Here is an 18,637-nt window from a genome sequence, read left to right on the forward strand (position 1 = left end):
TTTCTCATCTGCAAGATAGGGGCAGTTGAATTATATAATCTCTTAGGACTCAAGTCTAACTCTAATACACTGTAATGTTGCTGAACTGAATTTTCAACTGTTTGAAAAATAATAAATTGTATTAAAAATGGAGGAGTCATTCTCTGGATGTTGATTTTGAAATTGTAAGAGAAGTGATGGTTGGTGGCCAGGTGTGGTAGCTCACACCTGTAATCCCAGCACTTTGGGAGGCCAAGACAGGTGGATCACTTGTGCTCAAGAGTTTGAGACCAGCCTGGGCAACATGGTGAAACCCCATCTCTACAAGAAAGTAAAAAAATTAGCCAAGTGTTGTGGTGTGACTGTAATCCCAGTTACTTAGGAGATGGAGATGAGAGGATCACTGGAGCCTGGGATGTGGAGGTTACAGTGAGCCATGATCGTACCACTGCACTCCAGCTTGGGCAACAGAGTGAGACCTTGTCTCAAAAAATAAACAAATAAATAGAAGTTGTGGTTGGAATTGTGTATAAGGATGAGATACACAAGAGGCAGGTCTGAGTGGTAAATATTTCCATATGAATGTTCTATAAGCACCAAAATTCCAGTGTGTCCAAAATTGAATTTATTTTTCTCTCAAAGAATGCTTTCTGCCTCCTCTGAATTCCGTATCATGAATAATCTCTTACCATCCAGGGCAGGCATTTGAGGGGGTCATATTTGTTCTCCACATTTACCTTTATCTAGTATATACTTCCATTCTTTTGGTTTTAACTTGTTCTCATCTCCTTAAACCAACCTTTTCTCCATTGACACTGTTACTGTTTTAACTGAGAAAGTCATTAACTGTCTCTTAACTGGACTCTCAGTTTGTCTTCTACCAATACAGACCTTTGTCCTTCTGATGCACAAATTTGGTCATACTTTCCTATTAGCATTAAAGTTCTTAGCATGAACACTTTAGCATGGCAATCAAGACCTTCCCTGAAGAGGCTTCATCTTTGACTACTTTGCTTTGTGCCTGACATTTCAGTGATATGAGACCACCAATTCTCATATTGTCATCTTGTTTCATACTTCTTTGCTTTTTCATACTTTCTTTGCTTGTTGTATACTTCTTTGCTTTTTCTCTGCCTTGGATCTCCTTAGTCTGCTTTGCGAACTCCTGCTCTTTTTGCAAATCCAAGTTCACTGTAGTATCTTCACTGCTTCCTGGCCTCTTTCCCTTTCATAGTGGCTTAATTCTCTGAACAAAGATGTCTCTTCCAAAACTTCATAATGTAAACATTTGCTTCGTTTTGTTTTCTTGACAGTGAACTCCTTGAGAGGAGAGACAGTCTTTTTTAACTTTGGACTGGAACACTTAGTACAATACCGAAATATGTACAGCCTGATAGATGTTTTGCTCAGGCATCCTTTCCAAATATAAATGTATTGATAATTCTCAGAACAAATGATCAGAAATGGTAGAGTAGATGTTTTACTGTTATTTCTTAGTCTGATGATTACTATATTAAATTTAGTCCCTGAATGTCTCAGTGAATAATCTTTTTATTTTATTCTGCTGTTTTTTGTTTGTTTGTTTTTTGTTTTTGGGACAGGGTCTTGCTGTTTTGCTCAAGCCAGGGGGTTGGTGTGCAGTGTGCAGTCATGGCTCACTGCAGCCTCAAAGTCCTGGGCTCAAGCAATTCTCCTGCCTCAGCCTCCTGAGACTGAGATGGGACTCAGGTATGTACAACCACGCCTGGCTAATTTTTAATTTTTTTTTTTTGGTAGAGATGAGGTCTCTCACTGTGTTGCCCAGGCTGGTCTCAAACTCCTGGTCTCAAGTGGTCCTCCCATTTTGGCCTCCCAAAGCATTGGGATTACAGGCATGTACCACCATGCCTGGGCTAAGTGGAAGGTCATGATTACTAGCTGACTTTACTACTGGTTGCTTTACAGCCTCTTTTCAACTTTTTTAGTATGCTTACAAATATTCTTAAAGATTACATTTCTAACATTAGCATTGAAATTTTTGGCTTTTAAATGTCATCAGAAAGAAAGAATGTGGCCTAGCTGAAATGAATCTGAATATTTTTCCCCTTACAATTCTTCCCCTCACCCCATGGTATGTTTATGGTGTGAATGAAACTTCAAAGGAACATACTACTATAAGTGAGCCAGAATGTTAAATTTTGTATGGATTGGCTGGGCGCAGTGGCTCATGCCTGTAATCCCAGCACTTTGGATGGCTGAGGCGGGCGGAACACCTGAGGTCAGGAGTTTGAGACCAGCCTGACCAATATGATGAAACCCTCTGTCTACTAAAAGTACAAAAATTAGCCAGGCGTGGTGACATGCTCCTGTAATCCCAGCTTCTTGGGAGGCTGAGACGGGAGAATCGCTTGAACCTGGGAGGTGGAAGTTGCAGTGAGCCAAGATCATGCCATTGCATTCCAACCTGGGCAACAAGAACAAAACTCCGTCTCCATAACAAAACAAAACAAAAATTTTGTATGGATTGCTCCTAAGACGTGCAGAAAAATGCAAATAGGGCTATTTTAGTCTTTAGAGGAAAAAGCTTATCCTGTAGAAATACATCAGAAAGATCTATTTCAGCAGGTTTTCATAGAGGGGAAAAATTATTTACTTGCAATCTTGATCACTAATGATGTTGAAATTGATCACCAGTCAGTCCTTCTGTTCTCTTTTCATTTAAATTTTAAATAGTGTTTGCTATAAATACTACACTATATTTTTCTATTAAAAATTACTGTAACATTCACAGGTGAAAAGTATAATTACCTAATGGCGGGTCATTAGCTCAGAACTTTGAGCTTAGCAAATTTCACTGTCTTCTACCAAAGTAATTGAATGTCTAAAATAATGACTATTTCAGCAGGTATCTTTAGTAAATAAGAATTATAGGTAAGACAATTTTTCTTTTCTAAAAGTATTAATGATGTGTTAGTAGTTGTATTGAAATTTATTAATCTTAAAGTATACTTTTATAGTTCAAAATTTTAGTGTGCATTTTAGTGATGCATTTTATAATTTAAAATTTACTGTGTGTTTTTCTAAATATTTTTAAGATTTATTTTTCTGAAGGTGTTCACTAGTTATTACGATTCTGTTCCTTAAAGAGAGTACTAATAAGGTAAAAGGCACAAAACAAGATTGAAATCATAGGCCTCTTAATGCAAGTTATTTCAATAACTTACTGTGTTCTCACCTACCAGTTTCTTGCCAGTACGATAAAGAGTAATAAAAATCTCTGTCACCAACCCCCATCGCAGGGATAGCAAGAGGACTGCGTTTCCTCTGTTGAAATACCAGCAGTAATGAACATACTTAATGGGGCTCGTTTTAATAGCTGCATACAATTAATGTATTATAATAGGCGTATACTAAAATGATTAGCATGGTAATATTTCTTTTATAAGAATATAAAAGGTCTTACTTTGATAACATTTACAACGATAAGCTGAGGGAGAAAAATCTTTTATGAAATATTTAAACTGTTCTATGACCAATTTGTTTTTCAAACTGAATTTAAAATGACTAAATGCTTAGAAATAAAAATGAGTTGTAATATACACATTTATTTCAAAACTTCATTAATTTGCTTTTTCATGCTTTTTGCTTTTTTAGACTAATGTTTCACGTTTTCTTACTACTTTATAACTAATTTTATTCTTAAAACTTATTTTCCTTTATACTTCCTTAAACCAGTGAAGTTATACTGTATACTTGATGTGATCTCATCTTTATAAGTATTGTGCACAATTAAATACTCGAGACAATTACAAAATCTTTAGCCCCCAAAATGATTGACATTTGTGTCTTTTGTCAATTTTTTGTGCAAGTTTTACTCATTTCAGTTGGCTTAACAAGTTGGTTGTAAATTATTGTAGTGCACTGCCAATATAGTGGTTTTACAAAGGACATAATCTATTTTAAGTAGCAGTTTTGCCTAATAACTAAAATATAGATAAGTAATTTCATATAGTTAATTATTAATATTTAGCAAAGTATTAACATTTATAGCCCTAATTTTAAAAACTGTGCCCTCAAAGGATGGATAAAGAAGGAGGGTTTTGCCAAGTCTGTGTCATTCATTAGCCATAAGGGTAGCTTTTAGGATGGCTGACATTTCTATCCTATTAGATATCTTTTTTTTGTCAATGAAATTTAAGATAATATAGTTGTTGCTTATGTTAAATATATTATTCCTTAGGTATAGCTATTAAGCCTTCATAAAATTATGTATCACTTAACTCCTGATTAATGACATTTCACATCAGATAGGTACCCTACTTACACAGATTGAAATTGAGTTTAATATATAATATCACAAATAATATTTAGTCATTTCTGCAGGTTCTAAAACAAAGATCCTTTGGATAGGCTAGCTCCTAGATTAACTTGATTATTTTACAAGATTTTCTGGATGCCATATACCTTTGTTAATGTTTTAATAAGTTATAATTAATATTTTTTGAAATCAATAAGTTTTAATATTTGAGCAGTGCTTATGGAAGTTTTAAAGAGAATATATTCCTCAAAATTCTAATTATTTCTGTGATTTTACTGCCTCCGGAGTAAGTTAATTATAATATATATTTAAGTGGCATTATCATGTTGAATTTCACAATAGATAAAATATTTATCTTTTTTCACTTTTTAAGTCCCGTAATCATAAATACTGATGCATATTACTTATAAAGCATATAACCTGCTTTTAATTTTTAAAGAGTAATTCTTTTTTTGAAGCTGTTTTACTAATATGTATGTCTTTTATTTTAAATTGTACTTAGCAAAGAGAACATTTCTTAAGTGCCCTTGTTTTTAGAGAACAAGGAAATATATGTCTTTATTGGTTTAGCACATTTATCGAATCTACTATTTAGTCTCATACGTTTAACTTTTACCTTAAGACATTTACAGAGGTCAATTTACTATTAAAGTATAAAATGTACATTAGTTTCGATCTACATTTTAATTATTTTAGGCTGGCAGAGAAAGAACTGTTTCATATTTTACCATCGTACGTATAAAATAAAATATTCAATACTTATCTTGTTTTCAAGATTAAAAAAAGAAGCTCCCACAAAGGAACAAGAACCTGTGTCTAAGGTAAAGTTTGTTTTACTTTATACCTTAAAGGTTTATACATTGAAAGTATTATTGGTATGATATAAAAATGTTTTTCAATTTCAGCATGCATACATCAACAATATTTGGGATGTTGTAAGGAAGAAAATAATTGAGATTTAAAATTTTTCATTACATATAAAAATGTCTAGCCCTAAGTAAAATTTTAAGGTATTCTTGTTTTGACAAAGACATCTTTTATTTCACTTGCCTGTTATTTAGTTCAACTAGTGAGTAATGGAGATAAATTTATGAATTAAAAATCCCCAAATCAAGAAAACGTCAGTCATTTGGCACACTGGAAAAATTAATCTTTCCAGGTTTAATTTTCTGGGATAATTTTTAACTGTCAAAAGGTTAAACTAATTTTTAAAATAGAAATATTTTGAATGTATGTTAAATATATTTTAGCTATCTTGAACAAGTACTCTGAATGCAAAACTCAGAATTATCATATAAATGTTATTTACCGAACAGTCTAATAGATGAGTGTAGAAATAGTTTTGCTGAACTACTTGCTTTCTTGATGTCAATTTATGTTGTTATTACTTAATGACTGCCTCTTTTTGAGTGTAATGAAGTGAGGTAGACTTGGCATTTATCTTTTGAAGACTTTGTCTTGAATGGTGCATAATGTAAGTGAAATCCAGACAGAAGTATCAGCCTTCTTCCAAGCAGCTTTCTTTTGTACCATAGGAAGTTTTTTGTTTAAAAACTTTTTAACTACAAATTTCTTTAACAGATGCAGGGTTTTTTAAAAATCTATTTCTTCTTGAGGGAGTTTTCGTAGTTTTTTTTTGAGGAATTGTTTCGTTTTACCTAATATGTTGAACTCTATAATCTTATGTATTTGTATAATGAGAAAGTTTCTTATAGTATCCCTTATTGTCTTTGTAATCTTTGGAATCTGCAGTGATATCCCCTCATTCCTGATATTGACAATTTGTGTGTTTTTTCTATTCTTACTGTTTATTTTACTTTTAAACATGTTGTAAATACACAGAATGCAGTGTTACAGTTTTTACTTTAGACAATTTTTTTTAGGGCAATTAAAAACTTTAAAATTAGCTTTATATTTACCTTTATTTTTACCATTTCCTGTGCTCTTCATTTCTTTATGTAATCTTCATTTCTATTTATCACATTTACATTAAAAATTCTGGCCAGGGATATAATGGAGCAAATGTTTCAGGTGTATACAGGGGTATACAAGCCAATGTTTGCCCCCAAAATAATTATACCAAATTTGTTCCTTGTTTAACTCATCATAATTTAACAGGAAAAAATGCTGTATTCTGTGAATTTAAATATGATCAACTTTTTTAGTATTGTACAAAGGATATATATTTTAGGGGCAGGGGGATTTGGTGAGCAAACGGGATATTCTTGTCTGGTCTAAAAACGACATTAAAATCACATATACTTACCTTATGAACATCAAGATAAATGCAGTTGAGACACTTTGCACACAAAGATGATTATCAAATATTAAGAGATATAATATCAAATGACAAAATACATTATGCTGAAATTGAAAGCATATTGGTACAAATAGATTACAGATTGTTATGCAGATTGTCTGTATGTATATTTTGAGCCAAGTGGAAGAAGCTAAGGCTTTACAGTCAGTAAACATGACTGTATATAAAGCTACACACTTAATAAAAATCCTATCCCTTTACTTACAATTGAAGGTAATTTTGAAAGCGTATTTGATGAACATAAAACTTGAGCAAGAGATAATGCATATTCTTCTCAAATTTGAAAATAAATGAAAAAAGTAAACAAATGAGAAGTGCATGAATCACTGGGTGAAGAGTATTGATAATTATGAGGGCAGTGCTTATTAAATAGAAATGAAGATTATAAATGCCCTAATTTCATATTTTATATAGAGAAAAAAAATTCAGTGAAATGTTTTCAGATTTTGAATTTCTAAACTGGAGAAAAGTTGTTTTGTATAAATACATCTGATTTACAAAAACGAGCCACTAAGTTTGCACTTAAATATTCTGACAATTTAAATTCTGTAGAAATTCTATGTGAAATAGTTTAAAGCAGCATTTGATATCAGTAACATGCAATCAAGTTTGTGTTTGGGTCTTCTAAATCTTCTTAAGATATTTTGCTTAGTGCAATCTTAAAGAGATTTGGAAATGGTATTCAGAAATTTTAAACAATTCCAGCCACAGTGGAATCCTGCAAATGAAGCTTACTGTAAACTGAGGTTAATATAACATTTTTTAATGATTGTCACTTGTTCAAGAGAAATTGTTGTACATGACAGTTTGCTCATTTGAAAACAAAATAAGAAAAAAGTTAGATTTGAAAATGTACTATTGATGCATTTGCTTCCATTAGCCAGGAGAATAAAATAATACTGTTTTTGGCATAAATAAAATTTTTAAATTTAAGCTAATATGAGTTTAATTCTCGACTTTTAAATTTTTCAATATTTTTCTGACTAACATTCTAGAAAACAGTTTTTTTAAGTACACAAAAACAGGCTGGGCACAATGGCACACACCTGTAATCCCATCACTTTGGAGACAGAGGTGGGAGGATTGCTTAAGTCTAGGAGTTAGAGACCAGCCTGGGAAACAAAGTGAGACCCTGTTGCTAAAAACAAAAAACAAAACAAAAACACACCGCACACAAAGCAAAACTTATAGGGGCATTCATTTTTTCTTTTGCCTCAGGCTCCAATATGGCTTGGTATAGCACTGATTGCAAAATAGTTACATCAAAATTTTTGAGACTGTTATGCTGAGCCAGAAAATACCCCATGATTTCTTTTCCTTTTCTATACTTTATTTTATTTTTCTGGAGTTAAAAATATATATCTCTTTTACTTGTTTGTTTAGTTTTCTGTGTACCTAATGCTGTATTTTTTTCTAATGTTGCAATTTCTCTCTCTAATATTTGGAAATAGTTTTTCCAGTATTCACACACATAAAAAAAAATTGTTGGGGGGTGAAGGGGTCTGAAGATCTCCTCCCAGACTCCCCACCTCAACTTAAACCAGTTGCTCTCTAAGCCTGTGCTTAGTTTTGTTACGTCAAGATTATCCTTTGCCACTCTATTGTGTTGGATGTCCTGTTTGCTGAACCGTGAATTATTCCTCATTTCTTGGCTTACTCATCATTTTGATGAATTGTGTCCTCTACTAGCTGCCTCAGAAGGTGTGCATCTTTTTTTCAGTCCAAAAATATCTAAAAAATATTTATCCGAATGATAATTTGGCTGAAGTACATAAAAACAATTCTCATGCAGTTTTTAAAATGTTTTTACTATCTTCTTATGTCCAGTATTTTTATTAAGTCTAATGCATGTCTTGCTCCAGTTTCTTGGTATTTAGGTTACTTTTTTTCTTTTTGGAAACTTTAGTGATTATCTCTGTCACTGGTGTTTTGAAATTGCATGCTATGTTCACCCATCCTTTTTTCATTCATTACATTAGGCATCTGACAAACCTTTGGAGTTTGGAAATTTCTGTTTGGGAAAAGTTTTCTTGTTTTATTTCTTTGGTAAATGCTCACTTTTTTTTTCTATGCTCTCTCTTTTTTTTAAGAAACTCGTATTATTCTGATATTGAGCCTCCTGCATCAACTCCTTTTTTTTTTTTTTTTTTAGCTCCTTTAATTATATGTTATTTTCTTTATGGCCTTTCATCTTTTTGTTTTTTTGTTTGAATCTTTTTAAATAATTTTCTAAACTTAATTACTTATTTTAGTTGCCATATTTGTAATTTTGAAGAGCTCTGCAATTTTTTATTTGTTCTTTAGTTCTCTTTTTTACAGTTTTGTTATTATTATTATTTTTAATTTTTTTTATTTTTTGAGACGGAGTCTCGCTCTATCACCCAGGCTGGAGTGCAGTGGTGCGATCTCAGCTCACTGCAAGCTTCGCCTCCTGGGTTTACGCCATTCTCCTGCCTCAACCTCCTGAGTAGCTGGGACTACAGGCGCCCGCCACCTCGCCCTGCTAGTTTTTCGTATTTTTTAGTGGAGACGGGGTTTCACCGTGTTAGCCAGGATGGTCTCGATCTTCTGACCTCGTGATCTGCCCCTCTTGGCCTCCCAAAATGCTGGGATTACAGGCTTGAGCCACCGCACCCGGCCAGTTTTGTTATTATTTAATAGATATAATAACATATACCTCTTTGGGGATATTAAATATTTTATATACACTTTTTTCTTTTGTTCCCAGCAGTGTATCTGATGTCTCCAAGCCCCTTTCTTTATTTCTTTTTATTTTGGTATTTTTCATGTTAAGGTGTATCTTTTGTTATGTGGTGATCCTTGCCCGCCCCTACGTAATTAAAGAATGAGGCTAAAATAATCATTGAAAACCATAAGTGTTTGAATGGGGACAGGGCTCTCTTGCATAGCCATTCAGGTTGAAGAATGCAGAACTCCTGCAGATATTATTTACGTATATCCTTTGTAGTCTCAAAAATTACTAATGTTTACCATATTAGAAATTGAAATAATAGTATTTTAAAACTATTGTCAAAAATAAAAATAATAAATATATGTCAACATACATAACATTTTTTCTGAAAAATAACTATTTTCCAAAACAACAGAAATTTAGTGAGAAAGAATGGCTTTATTTTACACTTTTGCATGTTTCTTTAATGTCAAGCTTTGTAGAAAAAAATTGTATTCTCATGTTTCTGAATCTTTAATGTCAAGCTTTGTAGAAAAAAATTGTATTCTCGTGTTTCTGAATCCAATCTGTTGTGATACATTCTTTTGGTTGAAATGTATGAGGAATACCCGGCCCCACCCAGTACTTTAATAATATTTTCCAATAATTGAGGTTATTTTCCTTTGATACTACATCAAAAGTAGACAAGTGGAAGTTTTCTTGCTTGTTACACTGTGGAATCTAACTCCGTATCACTGACCTTTTTTGCTTTGTTACATCAAAATCTGTTTGTCTGTTTTACAATTTGAATGGATCTTTTATCCATGCCTAATTTTGTAATATCATGCATTGGTCATTTGGAACATATTGGCTCACTAAGTGCCCTAGATCTTCCAAATGTTGAAATATTTCATTATATAATATCAAGTACTCACAGTATATATTAGCATTCATCTAATCAGTGGTAGATAGGAGTTTTTGCTTAATTTTGTTACTGGAAACGAATGCTGTCAGTTGTTTTCCTTGATACGACAGGCTCACTTCGTTGATTTTTCAAAAAGAAAAAGTCCACTGAAACTCAAGTCTAAATATTCATAATTTGACAGTCATTCTTTAAAATAAAAATGGTGTTCTATGAAAAAATGTAGGTAAGTACAACTCACGACTCAATCACAGACCCAAATATTTTCAGTAGGCAACAGTTGTATCTTATGCGTACTTTGCATTTTGTCACACAAAATATTAAAAAGATATGAGCTCAAAGATTGAGATTTAGTAAAATTATTACTTTTTAAAATTTGTGTCGGTGTGGTGTGAAGAATACTATGTGTATGGTGGTGAAGGATGCAATGACTACTGGTACAGGTTGGGTTTGGTGCTCCTGCCTTGAGTTATATTAATTAGCCACCAGTTTTACACACTACTGTTTTTATGCCAAAGTTGTGACTTCACATGCCTCCTGAAAGTGGCTTGGAATCCCCAGGTGTCCATATATCTTACTTTGGGAACGGATGATATGAATTACAGTTTGTTGCCTTCTGGATTTGTGCACTGTACAGTATACACAATCTGCATGAGAATTACGTAGACTTCAGTGTGGGAAAATTAGGTGCTGAGCTGACTGATTCTTTGTTGAGGAGGATGGTCTCAAAATCATTATGGAGAGGCCAGGTGTGGTGGCTCATGCCTGTAATCCCAACACTTTGGGAAGCTGATGCAGGAGGATCCCTTGGGGCTAGGAGTTTGAGAGTAGCCTGGGCAACACTGGAGACTTCGTCTTTATTTAAAAAAAATTTTTTTAACTAACCAGTCATAGTGAGCACATAATGTGTAGTCCTAGCTACTCAGGAGACTGAGGTGGGAGGATTGCTTGAACTCAGGAGTTCGAGGTTGCAGTTGAGCTATGATCATGCCACTACATTCCAGCCTCGGTGATAGAGTGAGACCCTGTCTCTTTAAAAAAAAAAAAAAAATCATTCTGGAAAATTTTTTCTTTGGGGTTGATCATTTTCTCCAGAGAGAAATCTAGCTTCTAGCTGAGGGTGCTAGGTTGGGGAGTGAGTTCTCTGGCTGTTGGCATTCTGGAAGCCAGGCACGGAGAAGAATTGTTATGTGGACTTCTACGAAATCTTTGCGTTTTCTCAGTATCTCCTGCGTGCCTTTTGCTGTTCCTGGTGTTCATAAGTCTAGACTATCTCCAGTTCAGAAAGTTAACTTTTAGGCCTGGCACGGTGGCTGACCCCTGTAATCCCAGCACTTTGGGAGGCCAAGGTAGGCGGATCATTTGAGGTCAGGAGTTCACAACCAGCCTGACCAACGTGGTGAAACCCTATCTCTACTAAAAATAAAAAAATTAGCTGGGCATGGTGGAATATGCCTGTAATCCCAGCACTTTGGGAGGCCGAGGTGGGTGGATCACCTGAGGTCAGGAATTGGGGACCAGTCTGGCCAACATGGTGAAACTCCATGCCTACTAAAAATACAAAAATTAGCCAGGCATGGTGGTGGGTGCCTGTAATCCCAGCTACTGGAGGGGCTGAGACAGGAGAATCGCTGGAACTTTGAAGGTGGAGGTTGCAGTGAGCTAAGATCGCACCACTGCACTCCAGCCTGGGTGACAAGCAAGACTCTGTCAAAAAAAAAAAAAAAAAAAAAAAGGAAGGAAGGAAGTTAAGAAGGATGCTAACTTTTAGCCTCTTTGGTAAGGGAAGGTATAGGTACCTGTTGTGTAAGCTTTGGGGAAGGAGCATTTAGATTTCCCAGCAATGCTTTGTTTTTACTTTTTGTGTACTAAATAGTATACTGACCACCTGCAAATACCAGATATTTTTGGTTCTCTGGGCAAATTGATTCTCTTCTCCTTGCACTCCTCCACTGCAGACATTCATTGTAACTTCCTCCATACTGCTAAGTCAGTACCAACTCTTCCAGTGACTTTCCTATTTCTAAAAAGTTGGTGAAATCTGTTTAGCAATTAGTATACTTTGATGTTTTCTTCATCTTTATGAGTAAAAATATTTTCTTTGCCCTCATTTTAGCAGGGTTTTGAGAGGGTGAGTAGATGAATGTGTGTGATAAATACACCATTATCAATTTTATAGGCTTGAGTTGATCTACCGTAGTGGTTAAGAGGTAGATGTAGATTTGAATCTTTACTACTAATTGTGGTATTGCCTTGGTTCTTTGCCAGTTATTGTGGTATTGCCTTGGGTTCCCACTCAGTCTTATTTCTCATGTATAAAAATAGTATTTATAAAATCTAATATGTAAATTAAATGAGATAGTGAATGTAAAGTTCTTAATACACTGCTTCATGCATCATATGTACTGCATAGCTGGTAATTGTTATAAGCTGTTAGGTTGGCCTATGGCTTACTGAGGTTTTACTCTTTTCTTTCTTCCCTGTAAAACATTTGAAATAAGTAGAATATTTCTTCCTTAGTGGACTGTTTCATATTTTTGGTTTGACAGTGAAAGGGTTACCGTGACTCACTATGAAATCATAAATTCAAAAATGTTTTATCTAAATATCTGTGCTTAATATATTTATATAAAATACTATGGAGGCATCTTGTTATTCAAATTCAAGTTGTGTTTTACTAGTTTTCTGTTTAAGTAATTGTAATTATGACCCACATTTGAAATAGCGGTTAAGAAAAGCAGATATTGACATGGGTGGGTAACTGCTTTTTTACCTTGAATCAGAAACTTTTGGTACACTGAAACTTTTGTAAGTTTAAAAACATTTTTAAAACCGCATATAATTATGATAATTATTCTAATTATATTTTATATTTAATAAATTATTTTTCTATTTCTGTGTTATATTAAGTTGCACACTTAAGTTTCTTTTATCCAGAAAGTTTAGCATAATAAAAATAGTTTTCTTTAAGATTAACTGTGAATGTAAAAGAAAAGTATTATTAATTATTTCAGGAAATTGGAAGACCTAACATGGCTGAAAGAGAAACAGAAACATCAAATTCTGAAAGGTAAATATAAGGAAAAAATGAGTTTCTTAAAATTCAAGTATACGAAATAACACTTGAGCTGCATTATTTCACAGTTAACTGGCAAAGGACTATTTAAATTTTTGTATATAGTGCTATTTTCTATAATGGCTCTTAATTAAAATAAAACTTAAAAACTTTAATCCAACAAAAATATTCTCTATATCCTTCGTTTTTAAATATTTTAAACATATAGAGTATATTTTGTGTTGTTAAATTTTTGAAAAACTACTTACTAGCAAGTAAAATGTTGGCAGATTTTCTTTGCCCCTATTAAATGAATACATTTACAAGATGCTACATGTTACTGGACAGGAACAGTTATTGCAAATAGATAATCTTAAGATTTTTTAAAGTATTTTCCAAAAGCTATAAGACTACTTATGTGGTAGGATTTCAATAGTTTCAAAATTCAGGGATTGGCTTTTAAAATTTTCATACTTTGGTAGAATGTTAAAGAACACAAGATGTTTCACAGTCTTTTAGCAGAAGAGAATCTGAACATTCCAATTAGAACTTTATTCCAAAGAAGGGTAATTTTATTTTGTCTTTTAAGTAATTTCACCCATTTATATCTGTATGCTATATATTTTACAGTAGGTTGCCTGTTAGTCTGTTGAGATTAATCTTTTGTCCCTAAAAGCAAATTATTAATTAAGTTCCTATGGAGGTGTTTCTTATACTTCATTAGTAAAGTGATCTCGCCCTTTCTTCACCTGGCATTTTTTGTAAGTTCTCAGGGGACTGTTAACAAAAAATCAACTAAAGAGTTAGAAAATGCGGACTAGTCATCTCTGTATTATGTAACGTTTTCTGTAAATTGTAGTTAGTCCATTATGATCTGAACAAAAATAAGAATTATACAAATTTGAAATGAGGAAAAAAATAATAGTTTTTCTATATGTGATTAGCCAGTTAAGATCCAAAAAATGAGTTAAGAATGATTGAAATTAATGAGAATACTGATTAAAGTAGCCTGGTGTAAAAATCAGAATCTTTCTAATCTACCACTAACATATGATTACAAAATATAGTGGACAAACTTGCCCAATCATAATGTAACAAAAATGATACAACTGATTGATCACAGCCAGTTGCAGAGTTCTTTGTTCTTTTTCCACTCCCACCACTTCGCTTGACTAGCCTTAAAAATATCTATATCTATATATAGAGAGAGAAATGGGGAGGATCCAAATCAAGAAAAGCAAAATTTTACCATGATAAAAAATAATATATTAACTGCATGATAGACTATTTTACAAATTAAATTATGAATTGAATAAACATTTATGGGATTTGTTTTGGAAACTGACAAACTTAAAAAAAGATTTATATTTTTCTACTTAGCAATACCATAACGTATTTCATCATTCCTTTCTTGTTGGATAAGATATTAGGTTTTTGGCTGGGCACCGTGGCTCATGCCTGTAATCCCAGCACTTTGGGAGGCCGAGGCGGGTGGATCACGAGGTCAGGCGTTCGAGACCAGCCTGACCAATATGGTGAAACCCCATCTCTACTAAAAATACAAAAATTAGTCGGGCTTGGTGACATGCGCCTGTAATCCCAGCTACTCGGGAGACTGAGGCAGAAGAATCACTTGAACCCAGGAGGCAGAGGTTGCAGTGAGCCGAGATCATGCCCCTGCACTCCACCCTGGGCGACACAGTGAGACTCTGTCTCAAAAAAAAAAATTAGATTTTTAATATTCACTATTTTAAACATTGTTTTAATGAGCTTCCTTGATAAATATCTTTTACATTTTTAAAGTATGAAATTTATGGGGAAGAGTTGTAGAATACAGGTGATTTGTTTAGTTCTAAAGTATATTGTTAATCAGTAATTGTTAGAACTGGGTGCTATTGGTTTAGGAATAGTCTAAAGACAAATCAGTAGAACAAAACAAATAGCAGAGAAATAGCCTTATGTAAATAACAATTTAGTAAATAATAAATTGCCTTTTGGAAATGTTGCTAGGATATTTGTGCAATTCATTGGGAATACGTCTAAATGTCAGATTGATTAAATGTAAGAAATAAGGTATATGTAATCATTAAATTTATTTTTGTAAAATAAGCATCCTTAGATCTAGATAATGGATTGGTGATCTTCTTAGAAATCTTGTTTCTCATATTTTATGGTTCACTAGATAGTTTCTGTTAACACATCAGGGCCAGAATAAACACACAGAAGCACACATATATAAATATATATGTGTACAAACATGTTCACACACTTAGATGTGTATGTATGTTATATATTTACATACAGTTTTTCAGGCATGTGTTTATGTTTTTAAAATTAGGCTATTAAAAATTAGAGAATATGTTTGAATGATTATCTGATTTTATGTATGGAAAAACATCCTAAACATAAGAGGCTATTTAAATCATAAAGGAGGCTGGACATGGTGACTCACACCTGTAATCCCAGCACTTTGGGAGCCAAGGCAAGAGGATTGCTTGAGCCTAGGAGACCAGCCTGGGTAACATGGAAAGACCTTGTCTCTGTGAAAAATAAAAAAATTAGCTGGGCTTGGTGGTGTGCGCCTATATTCCTAGCTACTTGGGAGCCTGAGGTAGGAGGATCACTTGAGTCCAGGAGGTCAAAGCTGCAGTGAGACATTTGCACCACTGTGTTCCAGTCTGGGTGACAGAACAAGACCCCGTCTCAAAAAAGAAAAAAATCATACAAAAATATAGATTTTTTCCAAATATATTTTTTTATTTTAGGTACTTTTGCAAGTTAATAAAAATACTTAAATTTAAACTAGAAACAGGCAAGAGATATGAACAGATGAACATAATGACAGCCAGGACTAAGACTAGTTGATAGACATCTTTTAGTATGTGACTCCAGAGTTTCTCAGAATCTTGCCTAAGAAAATGGCCTCCTGCTAAATTATACTGGCACAGCAAGGATGGGGAACTTGGACTTGTTTTCCTTTTTGATGGGCAAATGTACCTTGACTTTTTATTTTTTAGAGCATGTCTTTATTTTGATAGTGTTCAAAAACATTGCTTTATGAAGAAATACATAATAAATTACTTTATTTTTCAGTAAACAGGATAAGGCTGCTTCTTCAGAAGAAAAAAATGGATGTAATGCAAATTCATTTGAAGGCTCATCGGCAACAAAAAGTGAAGAAAGCCTAACAGTTTCAGATAAGGAAAATGAAACCTGTCTTGCAGACCAGGAAACTGGCTGCAAAAACATCTTCAGTTGTGATTCAAATATTGGTGCAGATAAAGTGGAAAAGAAAAAACAAATACAACATGTTTGTCAGGAAATGGAGTTGAAGATGCGCCAAAGTTCAGAAAACATAATCTTATCTGCTCAGATTAAGGATCACAACTCCAGTGAAGCCAGATTTTCTTCAAAGAATATTAAGGATTTGCGGTTAACATCAGATAATGTTAGCATTGATCAGTTTTTGAGAAAAAGAGATGAACCTGAATCTGTTAGTTCTGATGTTAGTGAGCAAGGCAGTATTCATTTGGAACCTCTGACTCCATCAGAGGTACTTGAGTATGAAGCCACAGAGATTCTTCAGAAAGGTAGTGGTGATCCTTCAGCCAAGACTGATGAAGTAGTGTCTGATCAAACAGATGACATTCCTGGAGGAAATAACCCCAGCACAACAGAGGCAACAGTAGACCTGGCAGATGAAAAAGAAAGAAGTTGAAATTAGTCATTTTAAGTTTCAGTGTACCAACGATAAGGGCATTTGGAACAGTGCTATCAGGTGAGCTCAGTGGTGCTTTTGTAGGTTCAGAAATGGAAATATGTAAGGGAGGTCACACATACACTTTACCTGTATGTTCAACCTATGTTATCAAATCAATTTGCCAATAATAGCATGATTAGTAGGGATTCCCAAGAAGTTATTAAAAACATGAACAAGATTTTAATGATAGTTACAGTTGCAGTGGAAAGGTCTCGTTTAATGGTTTTCAAGGAAATGGGATTTGGTTGCTGACATGAATTGATGATATTAGTTATATTTATAAAGCCTTTCAAACTTCCATCAGTCCTAAGCTAAAAATCCTTATTACTTATACATCCTTTTCAGTGAACTGAGAGGAAAAGATTTGGAAACCATGCACTTTTTGGGAGTAACTGATTTAAAATAATGGCTGATTGGCATTGTTAATGAAGGCTTTATTTTTTAGGATGATGCTGGTAAATGGAGCATGCTTAGAGTACGAAATTGACCTAATGAGAATTTGGATGAACATAAACTTAATTTTGGATTTAATATAACATTCCAGTCTGTCAGACGCATGTAAACAGAATATTTGAATCTTTGTACCTCCATACAAGTGTTAGCCTGCTAGGCTGTAAGCTTACCTTAATTAAACTTTCAGTGAAAGTGGAATTATTAAGATATAAATTTATATTTGTGCTTTTTGTCAGTGTGTAAGCTGTGTAGAAATTCTTCGATGTATTAGTTGTATTAATGTAAAGTAGACACCCATTGTTGAAACTCCTGTAGCTATTATGCTTTTAATATTGTTTTAATGATCTGCTTTAGAAATAGGCCCATAAAAATGGTCTGGAAGCCAAACCAAAGTATGGTATAATGTAGATATTGTAAAACAGTAAACTGAAAACATATCCTGGCATGTATTCAGCCATGTTTAAGTGACTTTTCTGTAATTGTAAAATAAAAACTTCAAATGGGACCTAAAACAGTGATGTAAAAAACTGGCTTTGGAGATTTAGCCTAATTTATCTATAAGATGGCTGCTACATTGATTTCTCAGTTTTTTTATCATCTAGAATATAATAGATATAGAAATGAATAATATGAAGAACAGTAGTTTGCTTTGAAGTACTAATAAACTTTTATTTAAAATGCTTCGTTTTTACTTCTTAAAATGTGCTTTGGATTCTTAAATTTTGTTTCACTGAATGTTCAATGTTTTAAATGGCGATTAAAACTCTGCTGTATATAGTAGTTTTTGAGTAAATATTTGCAATAAAAATCTGTCCCCGAATAATTCTATTTTTCCAATCACTGCTTGATTCAGATTACCTTTGGTGCCTTTAGAAATTATATACTTGTTTAAGAAATTTAATATCAGTGTTAGCGGTGAGGATTCCATTCTACGTTCTTTAACTGCTGATGCATTATTTTAAATTAGGACTTAAAGTACAGGGGACAATATTGCTAATATTTATTTATTTATTTATTTTTTATTTTTTATTTTTTTGAGACGGAGTCCTGCTCTGTGCAGTGGCCGGATCTCAGCTCACTGCAAGCTCCGCCTCCCGGGTTTATGCCATTCTCCTGCCTCAGCCTCCGGAGTAGCTGGGTCTATAGGCGCCCGCCACCTCGCCCGGCTAGTTTTTTGTAT

At 33.6% G+C, this 18,637-nt stretch overlaps 1 protein-coding gene across 3 annotated transcripts in view; it reads left to right on the forward strand.

Annotated features, from left to right (window-relative positions):
- ZNF280D (zinc finger protein 280D) overlaps positions 1-18,280 on the forward strand; it is a 97,879-nt gene extending 79,599 nt beyond the window's left edge. For all 3 annotated transcript variants that reach the window (XM_011980819.1, XM_011980820.1, XM_011980818.1), the window contains 3 exons: positions 5,052-5,097; positions 13,204-13,259; positions 16,338-18,280. In XM_011980819.1, coding sequence (XP_011836209.1) covers positions 5,052-5,097; positions 13,204-13,259; positions 16,338-16,962 — 727 coding nt within the window. In that variant the 3' untranslated portion in view covers positions 16,963-18,280. The remainder of the gene's footprint in view (positions 1-5,051; positions 5,098-13,203; positions 13,260-16,337) is intronic.
- The last annotated feature ends 357 nt before the right edge of the window (positions 18,281-18,637 follow it).

The sequence above is a fragment of the Mandrillus leucophaeus genome, unplaced genomic scaffold (assembly GCF_000951045.1).
Source record: "Mandrillus leucophaeus isolate KB7577 unplaced genomic scaffold, Mleu.le_1.0 Scaffold2187, whole genome shotgun sequence".
Lineage (NCBI taxonomy): Eukaryota > Metazoa > Chordata > Mammalia > Primates > Cercopithecidae > Mandrillus > Mandrillus leucophaeus.